This window comes from Amblyomma maculatum, chromosome 1, assembly GCF_055883805.1.
Source record: "Amblyomma maculatum isolate TAMU_Amacu chromosome 1, ASM5588380v1, whole genome shotgun sequence".
Lineage (NCBI taxonomy): Eukaryota > Metazoa > Arthropoda > Arachnida > Ixodida > Ixodidae > Amblyomma > Amblyomma maculatum.
This window is the reverse complement of record NC_139344.1, coordinates 105,835,485-105,856,034: the sequence shown is the minus strand read 5'-3', so window position 1 is coordinate 105,856,034 and position 20,550 is coordinate 105,835,485. Positions and strand designations below refer to the sequence as shown.

At 45.4% G+C, this 20,550-nt stretch overlaps 1 protein-coding gene and 1 pseudogene across 3 annotated transcripts in view; one reads left to right on the top strand and one right to left on the bottom strand.

The window, feature by feature from the left end:
* Positions 1–20,550, top strand: part of Nup214 (nuclear pore complex protein Nup214) — a 224,563-nt gene that overhangs the window by 110,180 nt on the left and 93,833 nt on the right. For 2 of the 3 annotated variants that reach the window (XM_084588767.1, XM_084588769.1), the window contains exons 21-23: positions 2,328–2,591; positions 13,999–14,236; positions 18,171–18,560. In XM_084588767.1, the coding sequence (XP_084444893.1) occupies positions 2,328–2,591; positions 13,999–14,236; positions 18,171–18,560 (892 nt within the window). The remainder of the gene's footprint in view (positions 1–2,327; positions 2,592–13,998; positions 14,237–18,170; positions 18,561–20,550) is intronic. The other variant, XM_084588768.1, reaches the window with a different exon arrangement.
* On the bottom strand, positions 7,151–8,517 carry LOC146203433 (uncharacterized; annotated as a pseudogene).

Sequence of the window (20,550 nt, the reverse complement as noted above, 5' to 3'; positions counted from 1 at the left end):
GGGTTATGCGTTCTAACGCCTGCGCATATCCTCACTCGCTTGCATCCATATGCTTGTTTCAGTATTCTTAAACTGCACACTGGTCACGCACTGCTCACAGCCCCTGCAAATGTGATAGGGCCATTTGTAAGCAGGCACAACTTCTCTTACATTGCGCTGCGAAGAAGGTAGCGGAGGCCTTTACTTTAGTCAAGGTTTGCATTAACGACATGCTCTCAAGTTGCTCCAAGATACTGATATTGCTGCTGCAAAATGAATAGATTTCTGCTGCATGGCTGCTCCAAAACCTGTTTAGGTCGTCCCACCCCTGGGACACTGTTACTTCAGGGATCCTTTTACCATGGAATAAATGTCTTGATTGTAGTGTTTATTTCCCAGCTCTTCACCGGTGTATCGTTTAAATCTTAGTGACCAAATGCATTTTAATGTTATACAGTCGAATCCAGATATATCGAACTCGAAGGGGATCGCGAAATAGTTCGATATACAGAAATCGGCTTGTGATGGCACTTACAATGCGAAAAAACGGTACCGCATTTGTCGCGTAATCAACCCACTCGCATAATATACCCACCCTCCAATTTTTTACCCGAGAATTTGAAAAAAAAAGCGTTAAGGCCAGCTCGCTTGCATGCGAGTGATTGAGCGATCTCAGCGACTATGCGGCAGCGACAGAGCGAAAATTTTCAAACTTGGAACTGCGTCCCTCTCGCCACTCAAGCCACCGCGGCAGCTCAAAACATGGTTTTTGTGTCGCCGCGGCAGAAATCAGAAATCGCGAGCGTTTTCACTTGCATGTCGATGGCGCACGTCACTCTGTTTCGGTCCTCTCATCCATAGCTCATTTCTTGGCAGCGTGCCAAGATGCTGCGCAGCGATAACGTCGGGTCGCGTTTATCTTTTGATAGCTCCTGCGGTGACGGGGAGCGAACTTGGCAGAGTGCCCATGATGGCTTGATTGCACAAGCATGGTTTGATTTATCACGCCGCGCTTGGAGCGGGCATCATGATCGCAGCAGCTGACCGTGTGCTTTCGTTGATTCATACATGCAAGGATAAACGACTCCCGCCAAAAAAAAAAAAAAAATGCCCTGCCGCTTCTTAACGTCCGCTGCCGCCATATCTTACGCTTCGCCACACGTACAGCACACCGATAAAAATGAATGACTCTCGCAAAAAAAAAAAAAAAGAGAGAGAGAGAGAGAGAGAGAGCCACGTCAGCCGCCGCGCGCAGGGGGTTCGCAACACGCTAAAGCGTCCGACGTCTGTCTGAAAACGGGTTGAGCTGGCTTGGCGCATGCGTAACGCATGCTGAAGGAAAGAGATAGCTCGGCAAAAGAATGGGCACACCCACGCACATGGCTTGCAAACGTCATGTGCTGGCGCGCGGGAAACGATAACTGCAGATGCGCGCTCCTTTGGGGAATGGGCACGGCGCTGCCCAGAGCAGCCGTCGCCGAACTGTCCCCTCATTCCTTCCGCGCGTGGCTTGAAAACGTCACGCGGCAAACGGCCAAGGGTGATGCGATCGTCATTGGGGAAGGCCCACTTTCCAGTGCGTGGTGCGGAGTTCGATATATCGAACGACCGATGAAATTGAGTTCGATATATGACGCGGCTTTCCTATACTTTTACATGGGATTTTCAAGGGGATATTCCGTGAGTTCGATATAACCAAAATTTGGTATATCCGGGTTCGACTGTATTAGGCAGAAGACTTTTGAAGAGCTTTAGCTGTTTTGTTGGTGAGGTTGCCACTTTTCTCCACGATAAAGGAAAGGATGGCAGATTCACACTGATCGCTCTGTCCACGCAGTGCTCGCACATGGTCGCTGATACAGTGACACAGCTATGAGAATGGAAAACTCCATTATACAGCACAGCACAAGCGATCTACGGTTTCTAATACACATGCATGCTTTCCTTTCTGTCAGACGTGTCAAGATAGTAGCGTAGCTACTTTTCTCTTTCGTTGAAAGAACGTCCTGCCTTAAATCCAGACTTGAATGCTAGTTTTCTTTTTTTTTTTTTTTTTTTTTGTAACAATCTTTATTGCCTCTTTAACGGTACTTTCAACTCTTCTGCCACAAAATTAAGTTAGGACAGGAGAAGGTAACAGGTGGCAGCCGCCGGGTTCGACTGTATAAGTTTTATTCATGCTTGTGCTGATTGGTTTTATTGTCACTCTAGGACTGCTCTATCTTAATTAGTATACTTTTGTTTTATGGTGTGCATGTTCCACCTTGTGAATGCTTTTTAAACATAGGGCAGTAGCTTACTTGTGCATTGTGTTTATAGTCTGTACAATACTCTGAAATGCCTTGCAGCCCGTTACTCAGGCTTCCATGTCCAAACCAACTGGAATCCATCAGCAAGGCTTGTTGTTGACCTCTTCGACTCCTGTGAAGCCAGCAGCTTCGTTGGAAAGGAGGGATAATATCTCGACACCAAAGGCATTTGTACCTGCCCAAGGGGCCACCCAGTCATTCCTTACATCGACACCACTAGCACGCACAGAAGGATCAGCATCAAGTGGAGCCTCCTCTGGTGCCTTTGTGATGCGTACTTTGAACACAGAGCAGCATAAAATGGTGAGCTCTTTTATGGTGACAGCTCTCTTGCAGATACGTTTGTGCAGATTTTATTATGGGCATTTGTAAGTTACTGTATTACGTATGATCCTGCTTTCCAGAGCAATAGCATAAAGATGAGTCAGTGCAGCAGGTTCATATCATGTATAGTACACGAACATGTCACAGTGTACATGCCAGTGTCTGTCAGTATGCAATCAGTATCTTGTATATTATAACTAAGGTCTCCTTCAGTTGCACATACCCAAACAAAGTGATTTTTCATCATTCATTTATCATTCTTCAATATTTTATTTTGTATGCACATAACCATCAGACTACAGCTTGTAGCCTACGAGCATTAGCCTAGAATTAATTTACAATATGATGCATCAGTATAGTTTATTTACTGCCAGATATTTTGGTTCAACTCATTCTACCTCGTGCATTCCGGAGACTAATGCAAAAAGAAATTCAATGAAACCTCATTTATTGTGTTCCATTGAGTTGGACTGCTGGAGGGGTACTAAATAAGGTCAATGTAAGTCTATGGTGTCAAGCATTTATATTAATTTGGAAAGGCTTCCAGGAGGGGGCATTGTCAAGGTGTGACTGGAAGAATGGGCACTTCACATAGCCTTCTTCAAGCCTATCCAAATTTAGTATTTCTAAAGCAGGCAAAAGAATATTAGAATGTTGTGCATCTTATTATTAGTCTGGTGTTCACTGAGCAGCCAGCCAAGTTTCTTATCACTCAAGCTAAGAAACTGATTGTAGTATTCCGAGGTGAACCAAGCACAGTGATAGTGTATTTTATTATGTAAATTGTGGACTGGATCTGGCACAGGACAAGCATACTCAGGGATAGGCCTGGTATGAGCGTAATACTATGTGTAGCTCCTTCACCACTTTGTTTGTATGGTTTAAATTATGCTACAAAGATTTAAATAGAGAGAGAAAAAGTTGATGACACATCGCACTCCAGGCCTCAAGAGTCTATTTTTCACTTCTTTAATGTCATATGCAGCTCTAATTAAAAGTCGTTAATATGAAATTAGGAAAAGTTAAGGATGTTTCATTATATGCAGTCTTAGTTTGAAAACTCAAAAGAACAATGCAGAATGACAAGCAAAACGAGAAGTAAATATCAACAGGGTTTGTGCAGATCCTTGAAAACTGATAAACCTTGAACACAGATGTGTTTCCAAGAGCTTTGAGAGTCCATTAAATTTTGCAGGGTCTTTGAAAATTCTTGAATTGTGTGCTAACGGGAAAGTCGCAAAACACTAGTACCTTCTAAATTTTAGTCTACTTTTCTTGCCTTGATGGCGCAGTGTTCAGGGCACTCGAGTGCTGTGCCCAAGGATACAGAATCGAATCCAGGCCGTGGCGGCCACTTCTTGATGGATGCAAAAAGCTAGGCGCCGATGTGCTGTGCGATTTCAGTTCACATTAAAGAACCCCAGGTGCTCAAAATTTCTGGAACCCCCCTACTATGGTGTCCCCTATATATAGCCCGAGTCACTTTGGGACGTTATACCGCATAAACCAAAGCAATTCTTCTATATATCTTTGTTTCTACAAAAGTTCTTGCATTTTAACGCGATAGCGTTAAGGAGCTCGTGTCGCAGAAAAGCCGGTGTCGTCGGCGTCGGCGGCGTTGGCCGTGAGCGATAAATCCTGGCATGCACTTCATAAATAAAAAGCAACTTTCAAGATGGGCTGGGTGGGAATCGAACCAGGGTCTCCGGAGAGGAGACGCTACCACTCAGCCACGAGTTCGATGCTTGAAAGCGGTACAAAAGCGCTTCTAGTGAATGCAGTGTTGTCTTAGAAACGTGCCGTAGAACGTTATACTGCGGTGTATATCGGTAATTATGAGCATGTTACTTACAGAAGTCACAGTTACACGAGTAGCGAAGTACGTTTCCGCTACATTTCTTCTGCGCTCTGAGCACATGCAGAGCCATCTTGCGGCAAACATAGAAGAACCCCTCCTCGCAATGTGCGACGCTGCCCCGACACGTGGCGCGCCACTTGCCCCTGACGTTTCGCCGTGAACCCTCACGGGTTGTAGAATCAAGAGTCTTTCCTTTCTTTAGATCACTATCTTCGCTCACCCGCTTCTCCCCTTCGGGCCGCGCGGGTACCGGTGCGAGGATGCCCCAATACCCTTGCGTTTAATAAGTTTTCTCGACGAGGTGCAATAACGCTATCGCGTTCCACTCTTGAAGGTGAAGCTTAAGCGTCCTCCAAAATTTTTTTAGAACTCCTGCGCCGCAGCTTTGGTCACCATCGATCTAATCGGCAAGCACTGCTTAAAAGCAGACAAAGCTCGATGGACTTTGCATGGTGCCCAGCAGTGTAGAATTGCAGGGTGCTTACTTATTCCCAATGTAAGCAGTTCATCGGCACACAGCAAGCACACATGCATGCTTGCAGTGGCGAGCACTGTGGCAATACGAAGGCACTGCTTCACTCAGGCTGTGCTGGCTACGCCTGCAGCCATACTGCCGTGGTGCTGCTGCAATGGAAAGTCTTGCACCCATGGTATTTACATTAAGAAAGAAACTGTTGTACAGTCAAACCCACTTATAGCAATATTGAAGGGCTGTGGAATTATTATTATAATAGCCGAGTTAGACAGAAAGAACAAAAAAAAGTATAAACTACACACTTAATGAGGACGAGGTAGCTTATACATTTTATTTCATAGCGGGAAGAAACCCGTAATCCGCAAGTGTTGTCTGTTTCACAGCAACCTGGCTGACATCTTTCTGCAGGACATCTAACTGCTGAACATAGTGCAGGAGAAGGTTCTTAGCAAAAACAAAGTCCCGCAGGGAGTCTATCAATCTCAAAGCCTCCTGGTGAGATGCGACCTTCACAGGTTCCGGTTAGTAGTCACTACTGTCACCGTTCATACTTCACCAGCCAAAAGACGAGACACAGCAAAGAGGAGGACAGGACAAGGCTGGACTATCAACTGAATGTTTATTGATTAAAAGAAAACAACGAAGACTCCTTCCGAAAAGCTCGCGCACAACACAACCGGTGGAATAGCAGGAAATTGGGAAGAAGATGAAGAAGAAAATTCAAAGTAACGACCTTTCTAATAGATGAAATTCCTTACAATGAAGGTTAACCGACGCCTTAGCCACACACTTGTCCTCGGCTTTAGCAATGTAAAATGCTTCAACCAACTCTCTGCAGAGTTGATTACCATTGCTGTAAACTACACCCGTATTATCGAAGTCAGGCGCACAAAAGGACGGGTCATGCTCCGACTTACACTCTCGGGATTGCACATGTAGCGCAAGATTAGAACTCGCCTTCCCTCCCAGAGAATTGGAGTGCTCCGTCAGGCGCACATTTAGACATCTGCCTGTCTGCCCGTAGTAGCACCGGCCACAATTCAGCGGAATTCAGCTTCTGAGCTTTTTGTTGCGCAGAGCACAAATACCGCCTTCCTGCTTTCGCGCTGCATCCGCTGATCAAACTCGACGAGCCACTTGGAGAAAAGATTGCGCATCCTCCATGCGTTCCTGTTATGATGGTAGCGAGCTGAGATCCTCACGGCGGCACAAAAATAGCGGGGACTTGGATTTCTCTATGTTGAAGGCAGGGCACTTGTCACTGCCGTTCGTGTTAGCACATAAGAAAAGTCATGCGCAACTTGCTTTGCTTGTCGCCCTTACAGGGAACGCATTTAACAGCATGTGTCTTTGATGGTAGCATCTGGAAAAACAGCCCAGTCTCGTTCCCATTGTACAAGTCACGGTCCGCATATGCTTCTCGGGTGCAGGACAGTGTTTCCTCAAGCCGCTTCTGCTTAGCGTCGACATCGAGCGACCCTGCCTCATCCATGACTAGGCGATTCCATGTCTCTCCTTGAATCATTGAATCTAACCACCACCAGGCTGGAAATAGGTGTTGTGCATGAAGTACAGTAGACTCCCGTTAAGACGAACTCGCTTAAGATGAACCCTCGGTTAAGGGGAGACACTGCTCTTTAAACTAATTTTGTTAGTTTTTGTCGCACATAGATGAAAAATGTATGCCTGATGTATTTTTGTATGCTGAACACAAATATGCAATCTGTTTTTATCTATCTTGTGTCAACTTTGAAATATTCATTAATTAATGACTAATCATTGTGCCCAAGTTTTTAATAAGTTCCTGATCAAAAAATGATTAAAATTTGATATCTGTGTGTTCTGCAAGAGCCAGAGTGTGCAACCATACCATTCTTATAATTTTGGCCTCCCTGGCATAGAAGTTATAGACTTGCCAAATACATCCATCAAAAATTGGGAAAATTTCAACAAATAACTTACTAATTTAATTAAATTTCAAAGAGGAATTGTTATGCTTTTTAGATCTTATTGCAGAGAACAATTCATAAGCTTCAAAATACAACAAGAATTGTTCCAATCTGACCACCACATCTGGAGATATCTTGGGCAACAGTATGTGGAGTGGTTAAAAAGTCCATTTTGAGAAAACAAGAAAAGAAGTTTGAAAACAAGGCCAGAGTTTATTTGCTGCAAATCAAGGCTTGGACTTCATTGCAAACTGTGTTAGAAGCCTCCAGGAACATAATCATTATCAACAGTTTTCCCTTGCTTCCTTTTCATGGCACTCCGGAAGTTTTCAGCACCTGCGTGCTTCCTGTCCGATGCAGCCAGCCAGGCGCTGGTCCTTCTCGGCACATCTTTGTACCAATATGCTGCTTCGATTCACGTGCAATTCTTTAAGGATAGCCTCAGTGGCATGCTCTTTCCCAGCATTGAATCTGGCAACAGCTTCCCCTACTGCACTCTCAACAGTGTAGAGAGAGGCATGCTTGGTTTTGGGTAGGAGTGACCATATCACAGAGTGTAGGCACTCATTTGCATTTTGCGTTTTGCCTCTCTGGCAACGCTCAAGCAGTTTCTGGTCGGAGAGGCGTGTGTATATAGGTAGCAATGCCTCAGCGACATAGTCTGGGAGGTTGTATCGATGCTTTGGTGCTAGCTCCTTCTTCGCCACAGCCTTGTTGTGGATGCACCAGCTGTCTTCCCCTTTTGGACACAGCGAATGATTCGACCCTGCATCTGTCGAGGTCACATGATGATACGTTGCAAGAACAGCATTCTTCATGTCATCAATGTTGCCCTGGTTCGCCTTCAGAGCCCGCCCATAGTAGGTGGATAATTTTGCAATAAGATCCCCTGTGAGCTCGCCCTTTCCGCCGAGACTTTTCTGGTGGCTATCTCCCTTATGCTTTTGCAGGAGATTTCTCAGAGCAACGCCCATGCGTTTGTGAATATGGTTAATGCAGTCTTCTTTTTCGATTTCCACAAAACCATATACCTTTTCTTCGTGCAGGCTGTTAAAAGCTCGGCTATCGCCGTCGCACAACATCGTTGTATAGCGCAGGCCATGCTTTTGCAGTGATCGCCCAAACAGTATTCGTGCAGCCTCCACTTCCATTTGCCCAGGCTTGCTCAAACTATTTTTTTGGCACTGGTGGTCAGCTCGCCACTGCTCATACTGAGGGTCATCTTCTTTCGGGCCCAGCTGGCATCCCAAACAAAAGTTCGAAAGTACCACAAAATCGAGCACGTACCCGGTGAACAGCTCAATTACTGCACCTACACAAACGTGCGAGGAGTGGCCCCTTGTCAGCCACGTTCCATCATATGAAACCGCAATATTGCCGGGGTTTCCGAAGTTTAACTCGCTGTACACCGATTTCACGGCATCGGCGCACTCGCTCATCACATGCGCGGCAGCGTTCAGCGCGGCAGGGTTAAGCTTTTCTTTCATGTACTTCTGGAAGGTTTTCGGGTGCAAACCACGTCGTGAGATGTTCAGCGAAGAAAAAATGTCATTTAGAACTGTCTGCCCGTTCCCTGTGCTCATCACTGCACGAGTAGCGAGCACATTCACTTCGAAAGGGTTGCAGGTCTCATTCCCACCTGCTCTCGGCGGGCTCCATTGCGCATCAAGTTCACCGCAATAACCACAGGTTAAAACAAGCTTGACAGCTATTCCGTACTCCCGGCCCGTCTTTGAAAGCGTCACAGGGCTACCGCACTGCTTACACTGCGCATGCTGGAGGAGTTTGTTCACGGCTGCGAGGCTTAGAACGGTGAACGGCGTCCCGACTCCCGGCGTCTCGTATCCCGGCCTTTCTTCGAAGTCCCCCACAAGGCGTTTGCGGCGGGTCGCAGACATGGAAGAAAGCCTTCACTGTTCTTCTTGTGCGTGGAAATCGATTGCCGCTTTTTGTGCATCGGAAAGAAGTAGCGTATCGACGCGCACTGTTTTCACACAGTGCGCGTCGATACGCTACTTCTTTCCGATGCACAAAAAGCGGCAATCGATTTCCACGTGCGTGAAAACAGTGCCGAAAACGACCTCGATCAAGGACGAAACAGAGTGCAGAGAGGAAGAGAGAGAGAGAAAAAAAAAGAGCATGCACGGCCCGGCCAGCAAAACTAGCGAAACGTGGGAAAAAAAACGGTGAGCAGAAAAAGCAGCCAATGACGTTTCCCAATGGTGATCACGGGATAGTGTCGTCATGCCAGTGCTACCGAGCTCCGTGCCTTTGCTGACCGCCAACGACGCCTACTACGCAGTGCACAGATCCATTGTTCGTGGCGGGTGTGCGCGTCATGTCCCGCAATTTTCTACCAGGCTGTACGCTGTCACCTCATGGTGTGCGCTGTTTGTTTTCGTGCGCGCCGTGTTGCCACTATGGCTAGTCGGCCAACAACTTGAAAAAAGCCGCTTGAGCTTCGTGAGAAAACCGAAGTTTTGCCCGAAGTTAGCGCCGGCCGGCTTTCAAAGACTGAATTAGCGCGCAAGTTCGGCATCGCGAAAAGTACCATAAGCGGTATCGTTAAGGACGAAGTGCGGATTACCAGTGCTTTGGAAGATGGTGAGTTTTCGCCGAAGCGGAAGAGGATGCGCACAGCTGTGCACAAAGACCTTGAAGACGTTCTGTTTGCCTGGGTGAAGAGAGCGCGCAGTGCAAATTTGCCAGTGAATGGAGTGCTACTGAAAGCTGAGGCGGAAGAAATTGCCCTGTGACTGAATGTCGAGTTTGCGTGCAGCAGTGGGTGGCTCAACCGTTTTCGGAAAAGGTATGGACTGGCTGAACAAGAGGCAGAACAAGATGCAGAACAAGATGAATGAACTCATGGACACATATGACCCTCAAGACATATACAATGTGGACGAAACTGCGCTTTTCTGCCAGCTACTCCCAAATAAAACGCTTGCATTTGCTGGTGATGACTGCGTGGCGGGCAAACGGAGCAAGCTTCGAGTAACGGTCCTCGTGGGCTCAAATATGACTGGGACTGACAAACTAAAGTTGCTGGTGATTGGCAAATCTAAAGCACCACGCTGCTTTAAAAACATAAAAACGCTGCCGGTCACTTACATGGCTAATTCAAAAGCGTGGATGACGCAGGCACTTTTCGAGCAGTGGCTTCAAGAGATGGATCGCCACTTCCAGAGACAGAAAAGAAAAGTTCTCGTTGTTGACAACTGTCCCGGACACGGCCACGTCGCCGGACTTCATGCCATCCGGCTGGAGTTTCTACCAGCGAATACAACGGCGAAGCTGCAGCCTATGGACCAGGGAGTAATAAGTAGCTTGAAGAGGCACTATCGTGGCTCTCTGCAGCAAATGATGCTGATTTGCATGGAGAGCAGTAAGGAGAACACAGTTAACCTGTTAAGTGCTGTCCACTTACTGACGAGCACCTGGGAGCAGGTTACTCAAGCCACTATTGCCAACGCCTTCCGCCATGCAGGATTTGTGGCCCTTAGTGATTGCTCAGTGCGACAGACACAAAAAAAATAAGACTGGGTAACAGTCAACAATGCCTGATGTCTTACTACTGCAAAGTGTAGTAGACAATCATTAGTCCAATAAATGCTTGTATTGCAGTTTATTTTCCTGAAAGGCCATTTTATTCATTTGTTCTCATATATGAGGTATTTGGACACACACTGCATGCTCAAACATCATTTTTGGAAGCACTCCTGATTAGACGAACTTCTGATAAGACAAACAATATTCATGGTCCCTTGGAGTTCGTCATAAAGGGAGTCTACTATGGGATGTGCTTCGCATTCTCCTAATTGGCAGGTTTGCTGTACGGGCATTTAAGAATCATTGGCAGAGCGCTTGTTCTACGTCTTTGTAGGCCCCGTGTCGTCCATTGCATGGACAGCACTGGCATCGCTTACGCCGTCCTTTTGCTCACATACAATGTTCCGCTTAACTTCTAGTGGTATTGCCATTCGCTTCCTCTTGTGTGCCAGTTGTGTCGCGCTTCCCGAGGGAGGATCCTCCATTGCTGTTCACGGAAAATCTAGGGCCAGCAAGATCGTGGAAACGATGATGGCACACTAGAAGAACCATGTTAGAAAGACACGTGCACGAACTCTGCTGCACGCCTGCCACAGAACATGCGCAACTGCGGAGTGGGGACCTGGACAAAGTGATTGAGGGAGGATATTGCAACGCACCACAGTCGGCGCACCCTCAGAATGAACTGCTCCACCGTGCAGAGACAGAGAGGACGCCAAGGTCCGTGGTCTCAAGGGGGAGCGCTCAAAGCTCTCCCTCAGAACGGCCGTGCCTAGAAGCGCCTAACGCCTTCCCTCCTCCTCCATGGAGGGAAAGCTTCCCCGGCGCACATGACCAACGCATTAGCTTGAAACGCTCTGTCCTGATGTGTTGTGTTGTGTTTTTTTTTTCGCTGCATCAGCGTTTTCGGCATCTCGATGTAGGCGTGTGCTTTTGTGGTCGCCACGATTCCGCATATTTCTTGACTTTCAGTGGCCATATTTGATAGTTATAACCGATAATATATGACACCATTGTAATAAGCAGTTTGTTTTACCACAGCACACATGGCAAGCATGACAGTGCAGTGGCTGCCCATTGTTGTATCCAATATATTGGTAAAATTGATATTGTTATAAGTGGGTTTTACTGCATTTTCTTTATGCATACAGCAGTGCTCAAATGCTGCTTGGGCCAATGGACATGACGTTTGTACCGTATACAAGAAATCGCCTTGTTGTTTGAATGATCACCTACTACATGCAAACAAAGACTAATAAAGACTAATACCACTGTCACACGGGCATTTCGAAGGCCCTTGAACCGGTTGTCTATCGACTCGAATGCCTTCGAATGCTGCCACACGGACGTTTTCAATGGCCATTGAGTCGATAGTCTATAGAGTCAACGAAACAGCTTAGAATTCTATCGAAGGCATTCGAATGTAGTGTAAGGTTGCTAGCATTGACCACACACACTCGTGCACAGTGCGTTTGCAATACAAAAGCACGAACAAGCATTATTTTTATATCTTTAATTTACGCGGTAAAATATTAGTGTGCGTAATAATTTAAAAATAGCATCACTCTTTCTTAATGCGCATTATTTTTATACTCTCTACCACTGTAACCTGCGCTGCTGAGAAAAGCAAACACAATGAAAAGCACAGACATATGAACGTCAACACGTTTAAAAAAAAACAAAAAACAAAGTTCTCTTTTAATAACAACTAAACAACTGCAGTTACTAAAAGGGTAACAATTATACTTTATTTTGCATTTATAGAAAGATTTTTGTTCTTTAAGCAAAACCGAAAGAAACGATAGTGGCTCTACAAAAGTTTCGTGCCAAACACCAGAACTATTTCAACAGCCTTTGAGTTTTGCCGTGCAGCAGTGGCACAACTCCTTAGAGTTCAATCACGATTGAAAATCTCGAAGGCTATCGATTCAATCACCTTTGAAAATGACTGTGTGACAGAGGTTTAAGCATGCCTGCTGAAGTGCCAAGTTCTCCACAATGATGCCACCTCCGGGTGCACCGGGCAACAAATTGTGCTGCTGCTTGTCTGCTATGCTTGTTACTAGGACTAACCGAAACCACATCAGCCTCTTCGCAAGTGACCACATTGCATTGTAAGGAGAATGAGGTCATTCCAGAATAAAGTGCAAAGCAGTGTCTGAAAGAGCATGACTAACCGATTTGTGCGGTTGATGTCAGTGGTGGGATGGAAATTTAAGAGAAATGAAACTGATACTGTGCGGCAGAGTTGTATTTTGGCAAAGGGGACATCTAATTATCATCAGGCTTGCTATAGCATGCATGCCTGAGGAGCGCAGACACCACTTTTCCATCTGATTTAGGCTTACGGGGGATCTGGTTGGAAGATTTCTGGCTTTGCAGGTCGTACCTCAACCTGACCCCTACCAAATTAATCAGTGTCGAGCCCACCCATTTCCAACATGATGAGCATTTGACACTATAGACTTGTATAAGCATCAGCTATAGCTGCAATTTAATAATAATAATAATAATAATAATTGGTTCACAGGAAGGGAAAGGCACAGTATCTGTCACACTTGCTATGTGGACACCTGAACTGCGCCGTAAGGGAAGGGATGAAGGTGGGAGTGAAAGTGGAAAGAGAGAAAGGGGAGCTGTAGTGGAGGGCTACGGAGTAATTTCGACCACCTGGGGATCTTTAATGTGCGCTGACATCGCACAGCACATGGACGCCACTTCGTTTCGCCTCTCAAAACGCAGCCGCCGTGGTCATGTTCCAACCCGGGAACTCCGGACAGTAGTCGGGCGTCTTACCACTGCACCACTCTGGCGGGGCGCAATTTAAGTTCGAATTAGCCAGATTTTGAAATTAAAGAGACAAAATAACGAGATTTTACTGTGCAGTAAAACCTGATTAATATGTTTCCAGTTCATTTGCTTGAAATCGCAGGCAATAAAAACATTTTATGGGTTACGCAGATCTTTTCGTAATTATGTTTCTAGGTAGCACGATTTCAATTACTGTGTTCAATTTTTTTGCTAATTATTATTTCATAGCATGTTTAGCAGCCATCTGCATATGTGGAAACATACACAAATGAACTGAAGCTGGGTGCATGTAGCATGAGCTGGAATTCAGCAACAATCACACGTTGTATTAGCTTCCTTGCAGTGCATAGGCGCAAGGGGCCTAAGCATAAAAAAAAAAAGATGAAAGTGCACTAATATGCGAGTAGGCCGTTTTCACGGGATGCAGCATAAAAGTTGGAAACACGGCTGCAAGGGCAGCAGGGTGAAGAATTTGAGAATTACAACGCTGCTCTTATGTATTAGCTGGCCAGGTCTGAGAAACACAGTATAAGAGCAAGATGCACACTATGCAATGTATAAGGTTTTGCCTTCTATATTTTGAAATTCTAGGGATAATAGTTGTGCACTTCAATTTGTGCACACTTTGATATTGCCTTGGCATTGCTTTTGACATCACTGTCTTTAAAATGCATACAACGTCTGTGGCTACAAACCCTCACTTACTAGCCCCACTCTTCACGGAACTCTCTCTGGATTTTTCAGCCTGAGACCAAGGTGATCGAGGTTTCAGTGCAGTCTGGTGTGGACTACAAGAGTGCAGCAGTGCCACCCACAGTGTTTCCTGCTGGCCTCACTGTTAGCTCACTGGCGGCAGCACCACCGGAGATTTCTTCAGCAGCAGTGACTAATGTGGTGACTAAGCCACTTCCCACTCGTTCCGAGACTACTGTCACCACCAAGGAAGCTGGCTCACCCTTCGCTTCTCCCTTCACAGTGCCACGTAAGTACACCCTTTCCTCTTTCCCCCTTGCCTTAGGGTAGGGGCTACTTAGAATCGCGTAAATGCGGTAGTAAACTTGTATATAGTAAAATGTAGCAGCATTTTGCCTTTCGTATTGTGCTTTTTTTGTTGTTGTTTACAGTAAAATATTTTTTATTTAAAAAAAAAATCTGTTTAACAACGAGTCTCCGGCTATGGCAATGTTCCTCCCGGGATATGGTGACATCAGCCACGCGCAGACTAGGATCACGAGACCATCAGTTTGGAAGCAAATGAATACCTACAATAGTTAGCCTCTAGGCTAAAGCCAGCATTCCAAAAATCTTGGGGTCGTGGGACAAAGCATGATGCATGGGGGAGGGAGAAGTCAAGCTTTGCTATTAACATAGATAAAAGGGGATGTGGGCTGCTGAAAAAACAAACATTAGAAGTGCAATGACTGGAAGAGAAGGGTAAGAAAAAAAAAGTGAATGTTAGCAGTGCTGGGCAGCGCTAAACACAATGCAGCAGCGGCAAGAAACATAAGTATGGCAGCAATCTGCACAGGTCTACTGCTCTTGATTTTACTAAGGTTTTATTTATTATTAATCAGTTAATTCACATTAAATCAAATTCTCGTTTATTGATGGAAATGCGCAGCTTTCACAAGATGTAAATTGCATTAAACGCATGGTGACCTAAAATGTGATAACTGAAAATAATAATTATCACAAAAAAGATGGAAAGACATGGATGGAGGATATTTATTAGTGCCTCTTGTATAGACCAGCACTGCACATTTAGTAAGTAGCCGGTTACTTACTAGCTGACAGCATTCTCAGAGCCATGCCATCGCCAACTGATTAAGTCAAGAGTCTGATATACTATAGAATCTCAGTGATGCAATCCAGTTGCGAATTTTGGGATGATATGCGTTCATAATTTTCCCGCCCGGAGCGCATAGTGTGCAGTGTGCAGAATTTTGAAGGTTCCGAACTGTCTTTCGCTCCACTGCGAAACGCACGAACCATGACTGCAGTCTTACGCACTGCTCGCACATAGTTGATTTCACGATCTCCTGTCACACTTTACACGGCACGAAAAGTCTGCGGTGGTATGCGACATATAAGTAGTCAATCATCAGTCTCGCTATGCACTGCGAGCAGTTGGCAGCAGCGCACGCAGCAGGTGCGCACGGCCTGCACATCATTGACTCCATGATAGGTAGTCATGCTGTGCGCACAGGAAGTGCGGTGGAATGCGACCCACAAATCGCCAACATAGTGATCTCTTGTCATGCTTGTAGGGGCTGCGAGTGGCAAGCTGTGACCATATAACTGTAAATAAATCTTCTTGCCCATTAACAAATCTGCGTAAATTGATGGTACGAATTTTCTATTGGTACAGATTTTTTTGCGACCCCATGAGATTCGCATTACCGAGGTTCTGTTGTGAAGATCTTTGTCGGTCTAAGAAACTTTACACAAAATCAACAGAATTACAGCTGGATATCTGGAGGCAATATATTTGTTTTCAATGTAATTTCAGTTACCTTTTGTGACTTTGTACCACCAGTGAGCAAGGGCATGCATGCATGCTTTATTTGTACCAGCTTTTTCTTCTCATGCATACCTGTCAATATGATGTGAATAACATTCTCGTTCTCAAATCTTGAATGCAAGATACATAGATTAAAATCTGATGGTGCCAAGTGAGGACTGTAGGGACGATAGGGTAGTACAGTTCACACAAATACAAATTTGGAAATCACTTCTTTTCTTTTCAGGCTGGTGTGAGGGCTGGTATTGTTGCTCATGTTGGTGCCGTGAAGGAAAACATGCTGGTACTAAGAAGGCATGCATGCCTTTGTTTGCCGGTTGTGCGATGTCATATAAGTTGTCCAAGATTGCATTGAAAAGTAATATAGGTGTGGCAGCAGAAAGCGCCTTCCTTTGGGTGCCAAACCATGCCAAACTGCATGCACGCATCGCCTGAGAAGCACTCCTGGTGTCTACTCTAGCGCACTGCACTCGAGTACTTCATCAGATGGCACCCAGGGGCAGTTCAGCATGGTTCGGCGTGCTGGCAGCCGTCTTTTACTTTTGCTTATGAAGGTATGTACTTCTATACAGTACAACCTCGATAATTTGAACTCTGTTAATTCGAAATCCCAGATAATTCGAAGGTTTTCTGCGGTCCCGTATTTTCCAATGTAAATTTGGCCGGATAATTCGAACAGGCGGCCTGCGCCAGCCTGGTTAATTCGAAAATTTGGACTGAAACGACGGCCCTACGGAGCCGCGAGGCAAAGCCACATAGTAATGGTGATGATTTATAGGCGAAGCGCCCCAGCCGGAGCACTCTCTGCACAAAAATCGGTCCACAGTGCGCCTCGCGCACCGCCGAAACACGCGCCTGCAGAGGAGAAGACGTGCTTCACTGCAACACGGCGGGCATACCGGTTTTTATCACGTGACCTCGCCCCCACTCCATCCCTTGATGTGCTTCGCCCACTCTTCCCCCGTGCCTCCGACGCTGCAAGTACGCCACCACCACCGCCGTGCCGGTCTCGCCTGCGCCATTTCTTTGTGTTGTGCGCTGTGGTTAGGGGTCGGCTACTGTGCCGTTTTTTTGGGCGGGACTGTGCAAAGTGCTAGCTTTGTGACCGTAGCAGTGCAGAAATGCCAAAGTACGAGACTTTAACACTGCAGCAGAAGTTCTGCTTGATCCAGGAAGCAGGCAAGAGCGCTTGTTCGAAGACCGAGTTGGCCAAAAGGCATGGCGTGCCCCTCTCGACGTTGTCCACAATATTGAGCAACAAGTCAAAAATACTAGAGGCTTACGGCAAGACCTATTCTTCGAAGTGGTCACGAGTGCGGGCTCCCACGTATCAAGATGTGGAAGCTGCTCTGCTTCGCTGGCTGCAGAAAGCAAACGCTGCCCACCTTCCCGTCAATGGAACACTACTGCGGGAGAAGGCCAACGACCTAGCTCTACAACTTGGGCACGAGGAATTTAAGTGCAGCAATGGATGGCTTTGCCGTTCTAAAGAACGCAATAATTTAACCTTTCTCACCGTCTGCGGTGAGAGCATGACCTTAGGAGCCGCAAACTACCGGACGCGGCAAACCAGCATCTCTGATTACTTTCAGTAGTAATTCAAAATATGCCGAATAAAGGTAACACGTTCCTGCAACAAATTTTTTTGCCTAAGTCTTATTTCTTGGTGTGTTCGGTTAATTCGAAAACCCGCTTAATTCGAAGATTTCTCGCGGTCCCGATGACTTCGAATTAACGAGGTTGTACTGTATGTAGCACTTCTCTCTATGTAATGCTGTCTCTTTTTTGTTGTTTTTAGGTCAGTTAAAATTAGCTCTGTTTCTTTAAACGTTCCCCTTTCAGGGGTTGAACTGGTATAAAGAACAAACAGCAATGATTATTCAGCATTGAAGGGGATCAGTTACACATTCTTGGAAATCACATAATGAAGCAATGGCAGCAGTGCCATAAAGGACGTTCCAGTCTGTATCTGCTCAAAAAAAGTAATGAAGTGGTAAACAGTAGTATGTGCTGGCTGGCGGGCAGCTTGAAGTTGATGACTGGAGCAGTGCAATAGTTTTGCTGTGGAGTGTGATATACACTGCTTGATTGAGTGAATAAAAACAACTCGTGATAAAGGGTGACGCTTGCAATGCAGTGACAGAGAGAGAGGTGGCAATCCGGATTTGCTTCCTAAGATGAGACACTAAAAGCATGATTGTTCACGACTTCACCTGCAGTGTTTTGATATGAGCTTCAGATCGCAGGTGCATATTCTTATTTAATTATTGGTAGTGATATGTATGAAGTAATTTCATGTCTGACGGAGCAAGATGAAGGTTGCAGATGAAGATGAAGTATTTTCTTGATCTGATGTTTTATTTTGCTATATTGGGGGGGCGTGGTTCTTTTTCAGCAGTGGCACAACCTGGTTTCAAGTTCAAGTTACCTGGGCAGACTGCATCTGATACTTTGCCATTCACCTCTGCATTCTCCTTTGGGTCTGCTACCACATCTGGCAGCTCTGGGGCATCAGCTACCGTACCCCCCTTTGCCAAGCCAAGTGGGACAGTTGCACCAACTGCGTCATCAAGCACGTTTAAATTTGGTGATTCATCGGCGTCCAAGCCTGGCTTTATTGCTGTCAAACCATATTTGGGGCCATCCTTCACGCCCGTTTCACCAATTAGTGGGCTTTTAACTTCAGCCCCTACTGAGAAGACAGAACCAACGCCCGCTTCGCAGACAACTGGGCTGTCGACTCTAGGTGCTACTGAGAAGACAGAAGCAACCAATGTTGAAGCAGGTTGGTAATGCAGGTCGAACAGGTATCATTTGTTTTTTCGGCATAGAACATAACACATCATAGCAATTCAAGAAAGCAATATGCCTTGGATTAAAAGAAAGTTACTTGCTGCTAGAGGTTTATTTTTGCAGAAAAGTAAGCAACAAGAAAGATGTGGTCACTTTAAAGGAACACACGGGCACAACACTGGTTTGTCCCTATATTTTCCAGTCTGAACCTGCCGCTGTGGCTCAGTGGTTGGGCACCAAGCTTCTCAGAGTGCTGAGGTTCGACTCCAGCCACGGTGGCTGGATTTCAATGAAGGCAAAATTCAAAAGCCACCAGTGTTCTGTGCGATGTCGGCTCACATAGAGATCCCCACATGATAACAGTTATTCTGCCGTCCTTTACTATGACAGGTTTCTTTCTTTCACTCCTTTTGTCCCTTCTCTCATGTCATTGTTGAGGTGTCCACTGAGAAGCGAAACAGTAACTCTAACTTTTCCTTTTATCGAAACCAATTTTTTCTGTCTGGACTGTACCACTGCTTTGAAATTCAAGCCTTGCTTTTTGAATTTGCCCTCAGTGCGTGATAATTTTTTTTATTCGGCCACGATATTAAGTACGCTTTTGAGGTTAAGTTATTGCCCCTTTCAGGTATACATCATTGTAAGAAGTGAGTTATCTGGACAGCTCATAAATGACAGCTTTAGGCCAAGTTCCTGCTTGCAGCATTTTGGTTGCTGATCTTGTGACTACAGTGAATTGAATTTACTCTCCACTTCCCCTCCTGTTTCTTCTTTCTTGTTTTCTTGTAAAGTACATTTTACATCATAAGGAAATACATTGACCTGCACATGGCAATGCAAATAGAGACAAATTTTTAGAACTTGACAGTGTAGCCTGGCAACCTTGCAGATTTCAACATCTGGCTCTCAGTATTCAAACAGGCCGGCTTACCTATGGATTTTTTTTTTTTTTCATGTCGGTCACTTTACTGCAGACATAACTTTTATTGCATATTAGCTTGCTTGAAGATAATATTGAATTAGATTCTTTTTTTGTGAAACAGTTAGAAACAGTTACATACCGCAAGGCACACAGTGGGAACTGTCGGTAGTTTGTGAATTCACATAGTGCAGTGGCAGGTCTTGTGCCTTGATCCAGATTTTAGAAGCGCTGCAAGGTGTGCAGCAGCAGCCAACTCGGCTTGCATTTCATGTAAGCCATCAGATGTATTGAATGAGAACCATCACATTTGTTTGCATATTGGTCAGTGCATTGTGTAGGTCAACCCCTTGGCTTGGGGGAGAATAAATGAGTAAAAACGATGTTATAGTATATGGGCTGACTAATGCAAGATGTAAGCCACCAGTGTGTGATTGAGTTATTCAGCACAATGCATTGTGTAGCAGAGCTGTGGCAGTGCCATAAGTAATTCATGTAATAGTAATAATAATAAGTAACAATAAGTAATTTCCATAAGTAATTTATGGAACAGTGAAGCAGTAATTATGCTACTGGAAGGTAGGAAAACACCTTGGCATACAGCAAAAGCGCATTAATTTGAACTTCATAGGACTGACTAAAGTTCGAGTTATCAAATGGTCTTGAAAAAACTGACAAAAACCGCATGTGCTGCGGTAAATTTATATAGTGAAAAATAGTGCAATGACCCCTGGCTTTTTACTGTACATGAGAATAGCATTCCAGTGGCTATTTTTTGCATTCCCAACAGTTCTTTAGTTTTTGCAGTCTGCCAGGGGCATCAAAACAGAACTGCTTGAAAATAATAACACCCTCCCTCATTGGCATCCTTAGTGGTGCGACGTAGCGATGATGCCCCCTCATAAGCAACCTACGCCATGTGTGAGGCTTCACACAACGTGCTGAATGGCACTTGACAAATGCATAGTGGAAGAACCGTAGGGGAAGAGCTCAGTACCGTCAATGACCCTCTTAAATGCCATGCAACTGTGATTGGTCAGCTGGCTAATGGGCAACCAAAAGC